The sequence below is a fragment of the Pristiophorus japonicus genome, chromosome 7 (genome assembly GCF_044704955.1).
Source record: "Pristiophorus japonicus isolate sPriJap1 chromosome 7, sPriJap1.hap1, whole genome shotgun sequence".
NCBI lineage: Eukaryota > Metazoa > Chordata > Chondrichthyes > Pristiophoridae > Pristiophorus > Pristiophorus japonicus.
In genome coordinates this window covers 163,567,614-163,583,855 of record NC_091983.1, presented here as the reverse complement: position 1 = coordinate 163,583,855, position 16,242 = coordinate 163,567,614, and the positions used below count along the sequence as shown (strand labels likewise).

General features: G+C 45.3%; 1 protein-coding gene across 2 annotated transcripts in view; it reads right to left on the bottom strand.

Annotated features, from left to right (window-relative positions):
- Positions 1–351: 351 nt before the first annotated feature.
- Positions 352–16,242, bottom strand: part of aldh8a1 (aldehyde dehydrogenase 8 family, member A1) — a 63,531-nt gene continuing 47,640 nt past the window's right edge. For both annotated transcript variants that reach the window (XM_070884504.1, XM_070884505.1), the window contains exons 6-7: positions 5,346–5,507; positions 352–1,302 (exon numbers count right to left, since the gene is read on the bottom strand). In XM_070884504.1, coding sequence (XP_070740605.1) covers positions 850–1,302; positions 5,346–5,507 — 615 coding nt within the window. In that variant the 3' untranslated portion in view covers positions 352–849. The remainder of the gene's footprint in view (positions 1,303–5,345; positions 5,508–16,242) is intronic.

Genomic DNA, 16,242 nt, shown 5'->3' with positions numbered 1-16,242 from the left:
TAAATGGTCTCACTGCCCAGCTGGAATAGCCTGGGTGCAGAAACAGACTAATTTCTGCTGATAGGACATTGAGCAAATATGCGTAGGATCAAGAAATAGGGTCAAGAACACCCAAATCCATTTTGTTTAGGGTCCCATTGTCAGCAGAGAAACAAGTCTTTCCTCACAACAGCTATCTTATTGGAGGTGAATGGACAGTGTGCTGGCCCACTTTGCCACCCCTCAGTGTCCATTCTCAGACAACTTACTGGGCAACTTAAAATAAACAAAATCAAGACAATATAGTTCATAATTCACTTTATTTTTCAAAATTACATTTTATATTTTTAATGTATTCAGATGAGTGATGCGTTCAGCTGATATAAACTATATGACATATTGCCTCTCACCACATGTATGGACAATACTGCAGATCCGTACCTCACTAGTACAACACGATTATAAGGCTGTATTTCTTCCTGATAAAACATTACTATTAGTTATGAATTATTATTTAATGGTATTACTTCCCCTGATCCATCCCCGTCTGTCCCCTTGAGGAGGCTCGGAGGGCAACCAGATATCAGCTTATCCTCTTGGAGACCTGCACCTCTCGAAGACTTTGATGCAATGTTGCTCTGTGCTCAGCAGAGTCCACATACTGAGACATGGCTATTCTTTCTCTCCCATCCCCCATGGTGTGGCAGTCGACCATCCCCAAGCATCCTGGATGGCACTCTATTCCACACAATTACAATGGATGGATATAATTTAAATACTTTTCTCCTATAAAATTTTTTTGCATTTAAAACAATTACTTATTTTAATTATTTAAAGTTAATGTGTCACTCACTCATTATGTGTGAAGAGTCAGTGTTTTATAGTAATGGTTTTGACCTCTGTGAAAAACTCATATGAGTCTTTGGCCCCTTCCCTGCCAACTCCAGAGGCTTTCATGCCACCAAATGGCAAATTCAGGTCACGAATAAGCCAGCAATTGGTCCATACCATTCCGGTATGAAGCTTCTTGGCAACCCGATGTATCCGGCCTACATCTCGTGACCACACGGTAGCAGCCAAACCATACTTCACATTATTTGCTCGCTGGATAACCTCTTCTTCATTTTCAAAGGGTACTACACAGGTCACTGGACCAAAGATCTCCTCTTGCATACAGCGTGAGCCATCCTTTACTTCTGTGATTACTGTGGGCAACAGAAAATAGCCAGTTTTGTTTTTATTTGGAATTTCCAAGGAATCAATTCCTTCGCCACAGAGGATTTTAGCTCCTTCATTCTTGGCTAGATTGACATAGCCCTTTACCTGTTCAGGAAAACAGTGAATTCATTATTATTGGCAAAAAAACTCATTTCATTTTTGATATACAAATCATCCAGTAAAGCCTACTGTTAAACTTAATCAATAACAACTTGTAATTATGTAATGCCTTTGTCACAGTAAAATGCTCCGTGGGTGTTTCACAAGGGCAAGAACAGATGCTGAGTAGTAATAGAAGTTTTAGTGGATGGGACTAAAGGCATGGTCAAAGAAGTATGTTTTCAGGAGGCCTCTGAAGGGGAGAGGATGGTGGAAGCGTTTAGGGAGAGAGATCCAATGTGTACAGCCAAAACGACGGAAGGCTCTGCCACTGCAGGTGGAGTGGAGGTGGGGAGAGGAATCCAAAGGAGGCCAGAGCTGGAACATCAGAGGTGGACGAGAGAAGGTTGCAACGGTGTGAGGGCCAATAGAGTGGTCTTTATAAAGAGGGTTGAACATTTTTAATTCAATATTAGGCAGTGGAGCTGGTAAGGACAGAAGGGATAGGGTAATGGGACTGAGTAAACATAGAAACATAGAAAATAGGTGCAGGCCCGAACCATTCAATATGATCATGGCTGATCATGCATTTCAGGACCCCATTCCTGCTTTCTCTCCATACCCCTTGATCCCTTTAGCCGTCAGGACCACATCTAACTCCCTTTTCAATATATCTAACGAATTGGTCTCAACAACTTTCTGTGGTAGAGAATTCCATGTGCTCACAACTCTCTGAATTAAGAAGTTTCTCCTCATCTCGGTCCTAAATGGCTTACCCCTTATCCTTAGACTGTGACCCCTGGTTCTGGACTTGCCCAACATTGGGAACATTCTTCCTGCATCTAACCTGTCCAATCCCATCAGAATTTTATATGTTTCTATGAGATCCCCTCTCATTCTTGTAAATTCCAGTGAATATAAGCCTAGTCGATCCAGTCTTTCTTCATATGTCAGTCCTGTCATCCCGGGAATCAGTCTGGTGAAACTTCGCTGCACTCCCTCAATAGCAAGAATGTCCTTCCTCAGATTAGGAGACCAAAACTGTACACAATACTCCAGGTGTGGCCTCACCAAGGCCCTGTACAATTGCAGTAAGACCTCCCTGCTCCTATACTCAAATCCCCTAGCAATGAAGGCTAACATGCCATTTGTCTTCTTCACCGCCTGCTGTACCTGTATGCCAACTTTCAATGACTGATGTACCATGACACCCGTCGCGTTGCACCTCTCCTTTTACTAATCTGTCACCATTCAGATAATTAATTTGCCTTCCTGTTTTTACCACCAAAGTGGATAACCTCACATTTATCTACATTATACCGCATCTGCCATGTATTTGCCCACTGACCTAACCTGTCCAAGTCACCCTGCAGCCTCTTAGCATCCTCCTCACAGCTCACACTGCCACCCAGCTTAGTGTCATCTGCAAACTTGGAGATATTACATTCAATTCCTTCATCTAAATCATGAATGTATATTGTAAATAGCTGGGGTCCCAGCACTGAACCTTGCGATACCCCACCAGTCACTGCCTGCCATTCTGAAAAGGACCCGTTTATTCCTACGCTTTACTTCCCGTCTGTCAACCAGTTCTCTATCCACATCGGTACATTACCCCCAATACCATGTGCTTTAATTTTTCACACTAATCTCTCGTGTGGGACCTTGTCAAAAGTCTTTTGAAAGTCTAAATACACCACATCCACTGGCTCCCCCTTGTCCACTCTACTAGTTACATCCTCAAAAAATTCTAGAAGATTTGTCAAGCATAATTTCCCTTTCATAAATCCATGCTGACTTGGACCGATCTTGTCACTGCTTTTCAAATGCGCTGCTATTACATCTTTAATAATTGATTCCAGCATTTTCCCCACCACCGATGTCAGGCTAACCGGTCTATAATTCCCTGAGTACAGAATAGGATGTGCGTGGCGAACCTGTGGATGAGTTGGGAGTCTGTGTTGAGTGAAGCTCAAGAGCCCAGCAAGGAAAGGATTGAAAAAGTCAAACCATGAGGTGACAAAAGCATGGATGAAGGTGTTGGCAGTAGTGGGATGAGGTAAGGGAACAATACTGCAAAGTGCTGATTCAAATTAATTTCACCCTCTTCCTTCTCCTTAGTCATTTTGTCGGAGTCGAGGATGACTTGCTTCCATGCTAAAAATGAGTTCTCAGGTGAATGAAGAGTCCAATGCGGGACCTACAGTCTATGTCAGAGGTGGGACAGACAGTGGTTGAAGAAACGGTTGGGTGGGGGGCCTGGGTTGCCACACGCTCCTTCCGCTGTACACGCTTAGTTTCTGCATGCTCTCGGCGATGAGACTTGAGGTGTTCAGCGCCCTCCTGCATGTTCTTCCTCCACTTTGAACGGTCTTGGAACAGGGATTCCCAGGTCGGTGGGGATTTTGCACTTTTTCAAGGAGACTTTGAGGGTGTCCTTGAAGCATTTTCTCTGCCCATCTGGGGCTCACTTGTCGTGTCGAAGCTCTGAGTAGAGCGCTTGTTTTGGGAGTCTCGTGTCAGGCATGCGGACGATGTGGCCCGCCTAACGGAGCTGATCGAGCGTGGTCAATGCTTCGATGCTGGACTGAGCGAGAACACGAACGTTGGTGCGCCAATCCTGCCAATGGATTGGCAGGATCTTGCGGAAACAGCGTTGGTGGTACTTCCCCAGTGTTTTGAGGTGCCTGCTGTACATAGTCCATGTCTCTGAACCACATAGGAGGCCGGGTATCACTACTGCTCTGTAGACCATGAGCTTGGTGCCAGGTTTGAGGTCCTGGTCTTCAAACACTCTCTTCTTCAGGCAACCGAAGGCTGCACTGGCATGCTCTGGTACCTCATTGACTGGTCATTCTTAATGTGTGAGCTCAAAATGTGCAACAGCAACAGATTCAATCATGGTATCACAGTTGTGCCTATCCTGTCCTCCCCCATCTTCCAAACATATACACTTTCCAGCAGGAGTCCTTACATTATGTTTTGGCAGCAGATACCATGGCTGAAATTTTCCTCTCACGGGTATTGAGGTCGAATGCAGCTTGCTTCCTGCCGCACAGGGTTAGATCCATTGGCTCAACACAGAAAAGGGATCAAACCTAGGCCTTTCTGGTCCGTATGGCTCAGTCTTTGCCAACTGAGTTATCAAGCCCAGAGTCCGGAAACTCTGGTGCCTTCTGTCATCCAGGTGGGAGACTGCCCAGTCCCATATATCCCCAGGAAAACCTTTCCTTCTGTCCTTCAGACTGTTTTTTAATGTGCCAAATAAATATTTTACTTCAGGGGTCTAGGCAGCTTCCCTGTCCTGGTCACCCCCCACCCGAGTCGAATCCAGTTGCTTCCTTCTGGGGGCCAATCTATCCTTTGTACGGTGTGGTGCCCAGAACTGTACACAATACTCCAAATGTGATCTAAGCAGATGTAGCAAAACTTTCTCCTCTTTATATTCTAGTCCTCTAGATATAAAGGCAAAGATTCCATTAGCATTTTTAATTATTTTTTGGACCTGACCAATACATTTTAGTGATCTGTGTGCATGGTCCCCTAAATGTTTTTGGACCTGCACGGTTCCTAGCTTTTCACCATTAAAACAATGCCTGGATCTATCCTTTTTTGGTCCATAATGGATGCCCTCACACTTTCCTATGTTGAAATCCATCTGCCACATGTCTCTTTGTAAGTTTATGCTCCCGCCTACCTTACTGTGCCAACTATCTTTGTGTCATCGGTAAACTTGGATATATGGCTCTCTATTGTGTTATCTAAATCAGTCAATAAATAGAGTGAATAGTTGAGGCCCCAGCACAGACCCTTGCGGGGCACCAGTTAGAGAGGAAGTACGGCAGAAGGCACAGGCAAATTCAGGAGGGACTGTTTTTTTTAAAGCAACTTCAATACAAAGCATATTCAACATGTTTTTGCTAAACAACAATATTTTTTTTTGATTCATTCATCAATGATCAAAAATAAAAAATTGAATTGTTCAAGATTTTTTTTGAAATCGCCTTTCTATTTAATTGGAACCACAGCCCGTAATGGTGCATACAAACCTTTTCGAGATGCTCTTTGCTAATAAGAGCACCCATGTTGGCAGTTGGATCAGAAGGAATGCCAACTTTCCATTTTCTGGCACTCTCCACAAACTTCTCCAAAAACTCATTGTAAATATTCTTTTGCACAAAAATTCTGCTTGTACACAGGCAGACTTCACCCTGTCAAAAGAGAAAAGAATCTTCAGCTTCACTCTGTTAATAGTAATAACTAAGGGAGGGAAAGAGAGAGAGTGAATAATTTTAATTATCTGAACATTTTGCATATAAAACGTAGCATTTTCTTTAACAGTGATAATTTCAGAAGAAGGAGATAAAGGTCAGGTTCAGACTAAACACTCTTATCACTATAGAAACATTTTCATAAAGAATCTCAGGTGGATCGGTATAACGTACTCAGGGATATTAGTCATCAAGTTATATTGTTCAGCACTGCCAATGCTAGGACGCAAGAATAATTAATTCATACATTAAATGTCTAACCACATCAAATGGGGAAAAAATGTACAGAGGGTATGCATTGTACAAGGAACTCCACAACTTATATATGCAGAGAAAATACAATCATATTTTTTTTTCCAGTTTAAAACAATTTCCCAGGCCAAAGGAACATATTGGCCCTGAAATCCTGGCCTCACAAAAGCCGGTTTTCGGCCCGCAATGTGCATGCACCGAAAACCAGCATTTCTGATCTGTCAAGATATTTATAACCTTTGTTTGGATCTCCACCACAACATTTTCTCTATGTCTACTCTATCAAACCCTTTCATTATCTTAAACACTTCTATTAGGTCACCCCTCAACCTTCTCTTTTCTCGAGAAAAGAGCCCCAGTCTTTCCTGATAAGCGTATCCTTTTTGTTCTGGTATCATCCTTGTGAACCATTTTTGCACCTTCTCCAATGCCTTTATATTCTTTTTATAATATGGAGACCAGAACTGTGCACCGTACTCCAAGTGTGGTCTAACCAAGGTTCGATTTAAGATTAATAAAACATATTTGCTTTTCAATTCTATGCCTCTAGAAATGAATCTTGGTGCTTGGCTTGCTTTTTTTTTTACAGTCTTACTAAACTGCGTCACTACTTTTAATGATTTATGTATCTGTCCCCCTAGATCCCTTTGCCCATCTACCCCATTCAGACTGATTATCCGAGGAGTATGTGGCCTCTTTATTCTTCCTACCAAGGTGCACCATCTCACACTTATTAATATTGATATTAATTTGCCAATTACACACCCATTCTGTATGCTTATTAATGTCTTCCTGGATTTTATTGTAGTCTTCCTTTATATTAACTGCACCTCCCAATTTGGTGTAGTTCACAAATTTTGAGATTGTACTTCTGATAACATAAGAAAATAAGAATTAGGAGCAGGAGTAGGCCATTCAGCCCCTCGAGCCTGATGCAACATTCAATAAGATCATGGCTGATCTTCGACCTCAACTTCCAAGGAGACCTGCCATTTTGGATCTGCTTCCCTGCAGAGACTCTCTGGTGACATCACTGATTGAAAGCAGTTGCCTCCAATCGCAAGGGGTTAGAATAATGTACCAGCCTGGAAGGCAATTGAGAGCTGCCTGACCAGAGAAACACATTGGCTGGTCCAAACAAGCTGGTGCAAAGAAGTGCTCCCTTTTAAAATGAATGCCCTGTCCAACTTGCATTTGCCTCTATAAACCACCCCACCAGGACCACCAGTGACCCTTTGCCAACCCGCTGCAGGCAAATGGTGTGGGTGTGGGGGCAGGGCCGAGGTCTGGTGCCCGCCCCACTCACCACCACCATGTTAAAGATGGCAATAGGCTCCAGGAAACCGTGGTAACATCTCTCAGGTCCCCCCACCCCTCCCAACACCCCCTCCCCTCCCCTTTGCAGGATGAAGAGGGCCATGTATTGACTTCCTCTCCCTCAAGTTTCACCTTCGCTTACTTTCTTTTGTAGGCCTCTGCCAGGGCTGACAGGGCAACCACATTTACCATCTTGTGGGCTCTAATGAACCTTTTAAAAGCCCAACCACTTCTTCTGGTACAGCAGCGGTAGGCCTTGTGCAGTATTTTGGAGCTAGTAACTAGCCAGCTCCCTCTGAGCAACAGAAATCCCATTGTGGGAGTGGGCAGAAGCCCCACCCCTGCCGAAACTCTGCCTGAAGAGGTGACTCCAGCCCAGGCAGGTCTCCCCATCAATGATATTACAGTGGGAAAGAGGCCCAAAATGGCAGATCTTTGTTGGAGTATAAGGAATAAGGAATAGTTTAATGATTTTTTTTTACTTAGTCACTGTGGAAGTACTTTGCAAAATGCACTCATATTGTTTTTTTAAATATTCTTTCCCCTTTAAGAGTCTAAAACCTAAATCTTGTGCAGTGCCAATACATGTTTAAAAGAAGCTTCAGAAATATTAGCACCGTACTTTTATTTTTTGTTCAAAGCTGTAATTTCTGCAAAAATGTCACACAAGACATTCATTGGATGTGTTCGGGAGGGAGTTGGATGTGGTCCTTGCGGCTGGGGGGGTCGGGGGGTGTGGAGGGGGCGTGGGGGGGAGGTGTTGGGGTGGGTGATCAGCCATGATCTTGTTGAATGGCGGTGCAGGCTCGAAGGGCCGAATGGCCTACTCCTGCACCTATTTTCTATGTTTCTATGTCTATGTTTCTATAAGACCATCACCTCCACTATCCTTTGCGCAAGCAGCTACTTTAGTCAGAATGGTACTTTTAACTTTCCATTCTGAGAGAATGGGATTAATCATATGCCAGATGCATCAATTAATAAGAATTCAGTGTTCAAATCCCTCCATGGCCTAGCGCCTCCCTATCTCTGTAATCTATTCCAGCCCTACAACCCTCCGAGATCTCCGGACTCCTCCAATTCTGGCCTCTTAGCATCCTCAATTTTCATCGCTCCACCACTGGTAGCGGTGCCTTCAGTTGCCTCGGCCCTAAGCTCTGAAATTCCCTCCCTAAACCATTCCGCCTCTCTACCTCTGTTTCTCCTTTAAGACGCCCCATAAAACTTACTTCTTTGACTAAGCTTTTGGTCACTTGTCCTAATATCTCTATGTGGTTTTGTGACAAATCTTGGCTGAGATCACTACTGTGAAACGCCTTGGGATTTTTTAACTATGTTAAAGGTGCTATATAAATGAAAATTATTCCTTATGATTAAAGTGCTTGTGTGTAAAGTACTTGACAGTTTGTTTACCACAAGTTTCCCCCGCTCCCTCTCAAATTGGCCCTCTGATTTGCTCCTCTCCTCTCATGAAGGCAGTCACTTACACTGGAGCATGGATGATGCAGGCATGTTGAATAATTACTTTGCATCAGTATTTACAGTAGAGGAAGAGGATAACATGCTGGAAATCCCAAGGAAACTAATAATGAATCGAAGACAGGGACTCAATAAGATTAATGTAAGTAAAATAACAATAATGAAGAAAATAACGCCACTGAAGAGTGACAAATCCCCAGGTCAAAATGGTTTCCATCCCAGGGTTTTAAAGGAAGTAGGTGCCCTAAATATAATCTTCCAAAGTTCTATCAATTCAGGAACCGTTCCTTTAGATTGAAAAATTGTGCATGTCAAAAATGATGAGAGAGGGAAACCAGGGAACTATAGACTAGTTAACTTAACATCTGGTGTCGGGAAATTGCTAGGGGCTGAAATTGCCCCTTTCTCTACAGCCACGCGTCGGTAAGCACTCACCGCTCGGTCGGCCCGACAATGGCAGCTGCAGACCTGGCCGATCCCCTCCCTGGTGGCCCAGTGTGCCATCCCTTTAAGTGAAGGGGAGGGACGTTGCAATGCGTCAGTGTGACGCAGCATATCACCGCCGCGCTGACGTCATCACCACCACGCGATGGACAGCGCTCCGCACCCAATGCAAACCAGCCCGGATACCACCTCAAACAGCACCTCAAAGTGCTGGGAGGATGTGTCAAAGTTAAAGGGATGAATTTTCCAGCTCTTCCCTCTGCCTCCTGCCGGGCAATAAATTTCCGGATAAATTGAATTACCCTCCCCAATGTAGAATTTACCAATATCTCGCAAAGATTCCAGGTACCTTTCCCTTGCAGAGGAGAAGAATCCCTTTCTGGGCTTTTAAAATGAGTTTAAAGGGGCAGACAAAGCCTGTGGGGGATAAAAGGGGATGCATTCATGGAGACCCCCCCTCCCCCCAGTGTTTGGACTCATAGGAAAGGGAATTCAAAATGGACCTAAATTACAGAAGCTTGAGATCCTCTAAACATCTATGGGAAGGAGCATATCAATTTTAAGATTCTATAACATTTTGGCTGCGAAAAAGAGTTACCAAATACAGGAGGTGGGGCCAAATTCGTGCATTAAGGACCCCAGGCTATTCACCCTCTAAGAGATAATCGAATTACCCAATCAAGCACAATGGAAATCATGGTCAAGAAACTGGACAATCCTAAAACAATGCAAACCCAGTGATAGCACATTCACACACCCTAATCGAGTTACTGCTGACAAAGGAGACATTTGAAAATCAATGGACAGAACAGTTTAAACAGAGCCCAAGAGATTTGATGGGAGATAGCGGAGCTTTTTTTGGGGGATATATCTATCCCCCAGTTTTACAAGGAAGGACTAGCAGAACACAGAAACTAGCAGAACACAGGAGAGAAGCAGAACACAGACTAGCAGAACACAGAACGAAGCAGAACACAGACTCGAACAGAACACAGGCTCGAAAGGAACACAGACAGACTCAAGCAGCCGGAGTGAAGAAATGGAGTCGTGAAGGAACTTACAAGAAATCATCAAGGACCGACTGAGCACGAGGCCCACGAAATGGAAGGTTGTCAGCAACCAAATTGACAAACCCGGGCTACCACAACCAGCGAAACGACCAACCAAAACCAACTCAGCAAAAACCGAGGAATCGACATTTATGTCCACTCTACAATCTACTTCTGAACGGCCAACGGGTGAGAAATTACCTAAAAGGACTAACTAAAACCAAAGAAAGTGGGTACTTATCCCATACATCCAAAACGCAACTTAGCGCATCAACGGACGCACCCCAACCGAAGACTACGCAGTCCGAAGTCCTCTCCTCTGTCCGGGGTGCAGCTCGCCTAGAAGGCCAAGTGCAGCGAACCCTGAAACCGCAATTCACCGGCAACTGTCTAAAGGGATTGGTGAGCATAGCCCCTGAATCCTCAGAGCTATAACTTAGTTAGTTTGGGGAATTGGGAGAGGGGAGGCTGGGATAACTTGTGTAAATGTATCTGCATTCTCCTCTTTACCCCATTTAGAGTTTAAGCTGTATTCTTTTCCCCACAGGCTGTAATTTGACATTTTATTCAATGTGTTGTACCCTTCAGTGTGTATTGGTCTGTGTGTGTGTTATTAAAGGTGTGCCTTTTACTTCTTTTTAAACACAATAAAGTCATACCTGCTTCCTACCTTGAAACCGATTGTCTGTCCAAATCTGTCACAGTCCCTTCATAATTCCAGAGTCTAGAACCAAGGGTGTGGGAGCGATTCGGAACCGCTCATATAAGGTCAGAAGGGAAAGCTGACCCCCTGCAAACCACCCCTTACACCAATTTCCCGCTGAGGGCAATTTCGGCTCCAGAGAGTACGGATAATGGGTAGGTACTCAAATTGGCAGGATGTGACTGGTGGTGTTCCGCAGGGATCTGTGTTATGGTCACAACGATTCACAGTATTTATTAATGATTTAGATGATGGAATAGAAAAGCATATATCCAAACTTGCCGATGACACAAAGCTAGGCAGCATTGTAGGCAGTATAGGGCAGCATTGTAGACAGTGTAGATGAAAGCATAAAATTACAAAGAGATATTGATAAATTAAGTGAATAGTCAAAACTGTGACAAATGGATGTCAATGTAGACAAATGTGAGGTCATCCACTTTGGACAGGACAGAACAGGATACTTTCTAAATAGTGAAGTGCTAAAAACAGTGGAGGTCCAAAGAGACTTGGGGGTCCAGGTACATAGGGCTAGAACCTCCACTTTTTTTGCATGCTTAACGCCTACTTAACGCCCATTTTACCGCTGGAATGACGCCTAACACCCATATATCGCCCATTTTGGCACAAAATGGAAACTGACGGGCATTCTTAGAAAACTTATTGCCAAGTGTTACCTTCCCCGTGTGGTTAACGCCGGGAAAAAATATTACCGCTCGCCCACTTTTTTGGGGTACAATCATCAGAATGGGTGAAATCAACGCCCATAATTTCGCCCAGCGTTACTTTCCGTACGGAATTAATGCCGAAATTCATTACCGCCCGCCCACTTTTTTTTGTCGTAAAGAGCACATTTGGCGAAACTAACGCCCAGGAGATCGCCCACCGTCACTTTCCCTACCTCGCACACATATCGCCCACAATATCGCTCGCCCAAAAAAACAGCCACAAAAAGTTAAACTGTTCTGAACGAACGCCAGCGGTGTGGCTGACATTTGTTAAATCCCACTCTTACATGAAGAGCTGATATCTGAACGATTTGCCTGAAAGAGCATTGATGTGAGTGACAGCGCTGACACACTGCTGTGTGTGTGCAGCTCAGACATCAATGGTGCCCATCACCTTGGTGCCAGTTAAAGTTTACGTTGACTGAAGTTAAGTTGAATTTAACCCTTTCATATTAAGGAACCAACAGTGTGTAACGGTGCAGCTATCTGAGGCAATGCGCAACAAGATTATGTTCAATAACAAAAATTTTATACCAACATTGCTCTGAAATCATAAGTATCACAGGCAATCACACCCAACCCCCGCGCACACCCCACTTTTCCCATCAATCAAATGTTCAACATGTCCAGCAACACAGAATACAAAGGCAAAGCTGCGTGGTCCCCAGCCTCCATACATTGCAACAAAGTGCAGACACCAGATGGAGATATAACACCACCATCACCTGCGCACATGCACCTCACTTTCCTTCCCCCATCCCCTTCTTCTCCCCACTTCTACCCCTTTCCCTCCTCGCTCCACGGTGCCTGGCCAAGGAGCTGCTCAGGCGGTGCCTCATTGTGGGGTGATGAAGTCAGATGCGGTCGTTGCATAGTATGGGAGCGGGGGGTGCTGAGGCGTCAACATTCTCTGATGCAGATACTGGATCTTGGTCCTTGCTCTCATCTGTCGTTCGCAGTGGTGGTGCGGAACCTAGGGGTGGAATGCCGCGCTCGGGGACCTCCTGGCTTTCGCATCCAGGGCCTCCGCCATTCGCGGTCATGGTGGCCAGCTGTCGGGATATGTTCCCCGATGCCTCGATGAGCTGGTCACCAATGTCTACAGTCCTCCTGGACAACTGTGCCATCTCTCCGCTGTCACGTGGCGCTCGTGGAACAGACCTGCCGTGTCCACGGGACCTCCGTGGGGTCGGCGCCGTCCTGGGGACAAATAGGGTGCCCTGTGGCGAGGTGCTTGGGGCCAGTACCTCCAGAGTGGAGGCAGGAATGACCGGAGGACCACTAGATGGCCTTGGGGTGGAATGGCTTCTGGAAGGTGGCGATGCAGGTTCCTCGAAATCCGCTCTGGAATCCGTGGAGAACAGACCCAGCAGATGGACGGGCGAGAATCAGCACCAGATGTAGTAGGATCGTCCGTCGACTCCTGCCCCGCACCCCCACCTTCCGGCCTCTGTGGTCTTGCCTGGGGCTGCGCTGCTGGCTGAGCTGAAAAACACAAATAAGGTTATTAGAGAAGAAAGGGGTGCTAGGGTGACAAGGTGAGTCCAGCGCTACACACAGCATATGCACGACAAAAGCATTACTGCTCTCAAAATCATCGCAGACATCTTGGTCCTTGCTCTCATCTGTCGTTCGCAGTGGTGCCGCGCTCGGGGACCAATGGGAGGCCTGTGCCAGCAGTGTTCCTGGCTATCGCATCCAGGGCCTCCACCATCCGCGGTCATGGTGGCCAGCTGTCAGGATATGCCCCCCAATGCCTCGATGAGCTGGTCACCAATGTCTACAGTCTTCTTGGACAACTGTACCATCTCTCCGCTGTCATGTGGCGCTCATGGAACAGACCATCAACACATTTGCATTCCAATGATTTTCATTCAGCCATCATTATTTCTATGACAATTTTAGAAATCATCTATCATATATGATTGTTCGGATATGAGTGGGTGTGGCATCTATTGACTTACATTATGCAATGGTGTAAGTCTTACTCACGTGCCATCCCTTCAGGGTCTGCAGATGCGTCCGTGGCTGTCCAGGGGTACTTCCCCACAAGTGCGAGCACATGCTCCTCCATGTCAGTGATGTCACTGGGGACTGGTGGCCCCCCATCCATTCGCCTCCGCACGGACCTCATCGTCGATAGCTTCTTCTGTAAAAGGTGACAGGACGACATTGCGTGATATCATTGCTAGGTACTGTCACAGATATTAATACAACACATAATAATGATGATTACATCTGTCGGTTATGAAAATTATCCTTCTTTACCTAAAGACGTGCACCGTGACCGCAGGCTTTGAGTAAAACATTCCCGGTAAAAGTGAAAGACCTCACATGATAATAGTCACTCATGACTGTTACAAATCAAATTATATAAATACATAAGTACATAAAAATCAATGTGATACTTACTTTTGCGGATCCGACAAGGTCGTTCCATTGTTTGCGGCATTGGTTGCCCTCACGCACCTCGTTGGTCGCCGACGAGACCACCTCTGCTATCTCGGTGATATCTTCTGGTATGCCTTTGGGTTGGGCCTCCCACGCCTTCCCTGTGTCAAATCACCCCAGCGTGACTTGACCTCGTGCAGGAGGGAGGCATTTGCCTCGTCTGAGAACCTCCTGGCTCTTTTGCGCTCTCCAATGTGCTCCTCTCCCAGCTCACTGCTCTCTCCAGCGTCAGTCTTCACAGCGTGCTGTGATGCCTCCTCCTCTCTGTCCATTATAGGCCAAATTCAGTCAAATATGTGGCTGGTAACAGCTACCTTTTGTTTGCCTACTTGCTGTGAAGCTCTAAAGTCTCCCTCCTTCCTCCCAAAGCAGCCACACCACACCCAAACATGCCTTCAGTCCCTCTGAGCCACCTCTCTCTCTGTCTCCTCTTCTGCACATGTTATGATGACCCTTGACCTCCAGAATCGTGGGAATCGAGCGTTGCCATGCTGTTGCTAAAGACGGCCACACTTTACGGCAGAAGGTCAAAAAAATTTAACGCTACCGCCCATTTGATATCGCTCACGGTAACGCCGTTTTCAAAAATGGAAATTAGATGTTTTGAGAATGGGCGAGAAGCCGACAATCTGAAAACCCTTTTTTAACGCCCACGCCAGAAATAACGCCCATTTTTGGGCGATAAGCACAAAAGTGGAGGTTCTAGCCCATAGGTCATTAAAATGTCATGAACAGGTACAGAAAATAATTAAAAAGGCTAACGGAATGCTGGCCTTTATATCTAGAGGACTAAAATACAAGAGGGTAGAAGTTATGCTGCAGCTATACAAAACCCTGGTTAGACTACACCTGGAGTACTGTGAGCAGTTCACACCTTAGGAAGGATATATTGGCCTTGGAGAGAGTGCAGCGTAGGTTTACCAGAATGATCCCTGGACTTCAAAGGTTAAGTTATGAGAAGAGATTACACAAATTAGGGTTGCATTCCCCAGAATTTAGAAGGTTAAGGGGTGATCTGATTGAAGTTTTCAAGATATTAAGAGAAACAGATAGGGTTGATAGAGAGAAATTATTTCCACTGATTAGTGATTATTGGACTAGTGGGGGCAGAGTCTAAAAATTAGAGCTAGACCTTTCAGGAGTGAAATTAGGAAACACTTCTACACACAAAGGCCTCAAGTTTCGGGGCGCTCAAAAGCACATCGAAAACTCACGGAAGAATTCTCGGCCTGCCAGCAGCTTCCTTGCAGTTCGGCACGGCATGCAGAGATCAGCGGAGGGAGGGGCCAAAGCGTCGTGCCGATTTTGAGAGTGCAGGGGGGGCGAGGCTTCTTACAGCAGAAGATGTCGTGCCAGCAGCCCTGCGCGTGCGCGTTGGATTGTGCGCGCATGCGCAGTGCGATACAAACATTGGCACTCTGTGGGTGGCCTGACGCCGCCCCTGTCCCCTGGCCGAACAGCCTGAAGCTTTGCAGCTCGAAGTCTGCTGCTGCTGTTGCTGCTTCAGACAGGTAGGAAAATTCAATGTATTTTTTATTTACTTTATTTATCATTTATTATTCAGGATGGCTCTTTATTTGTATAAGTGAGACTGTTGAATGCTTGTAAAATTTAACTACTTCCCTTCCCCCCCAACGCCGCCCCCCCCCCCCTTGTTCCCTACGCCTGATTTGTAACCTACGCCTGATTTATAAGTGTAGGCAAGGTTTTTCTGAGCGTACAAAAATCTACACTTATTCCATTCTAAGTTCGTTTGGAGTAAGTTTTCGCTGCCTAAAACTGGACACGCCCCCTTTTGAAAAAAAAAATTGTTCTAAAATGAAACTATTCTAACTGACTAGAACTGGAGCAAACTAAATACCAAGAACTGCAATTTCTAAGATGCTCCATTCTAAACTAGTTGCTCCAAAAAAATAGGGGCAACTCAGGCCGAAACTTGACCCCAAAGGGTGGTAGAAGTTTGGAACTCCCTTCCGTAAACAGCAATTGATGCTCGATCAATTGTTAACTTTAAATCGGAGATTGATAGCTTTTTGTTAACCAAAGCTATTAAGGGAATGAGACAAAGGCAGGTATATGGAGTTAGATTGCAGATCAACCATAATCTAATTAAATGGCAGAACAGGCTCGAGGGGCTCATTGGTTACTCCTGTTCTTATGTTCGTATGCTTTTTTTAATATAAAGGTAAATGCTGCCTTATCTGTATAGCACAGTGTAACACTACATAGTACATTTACCTACTGAACAATTA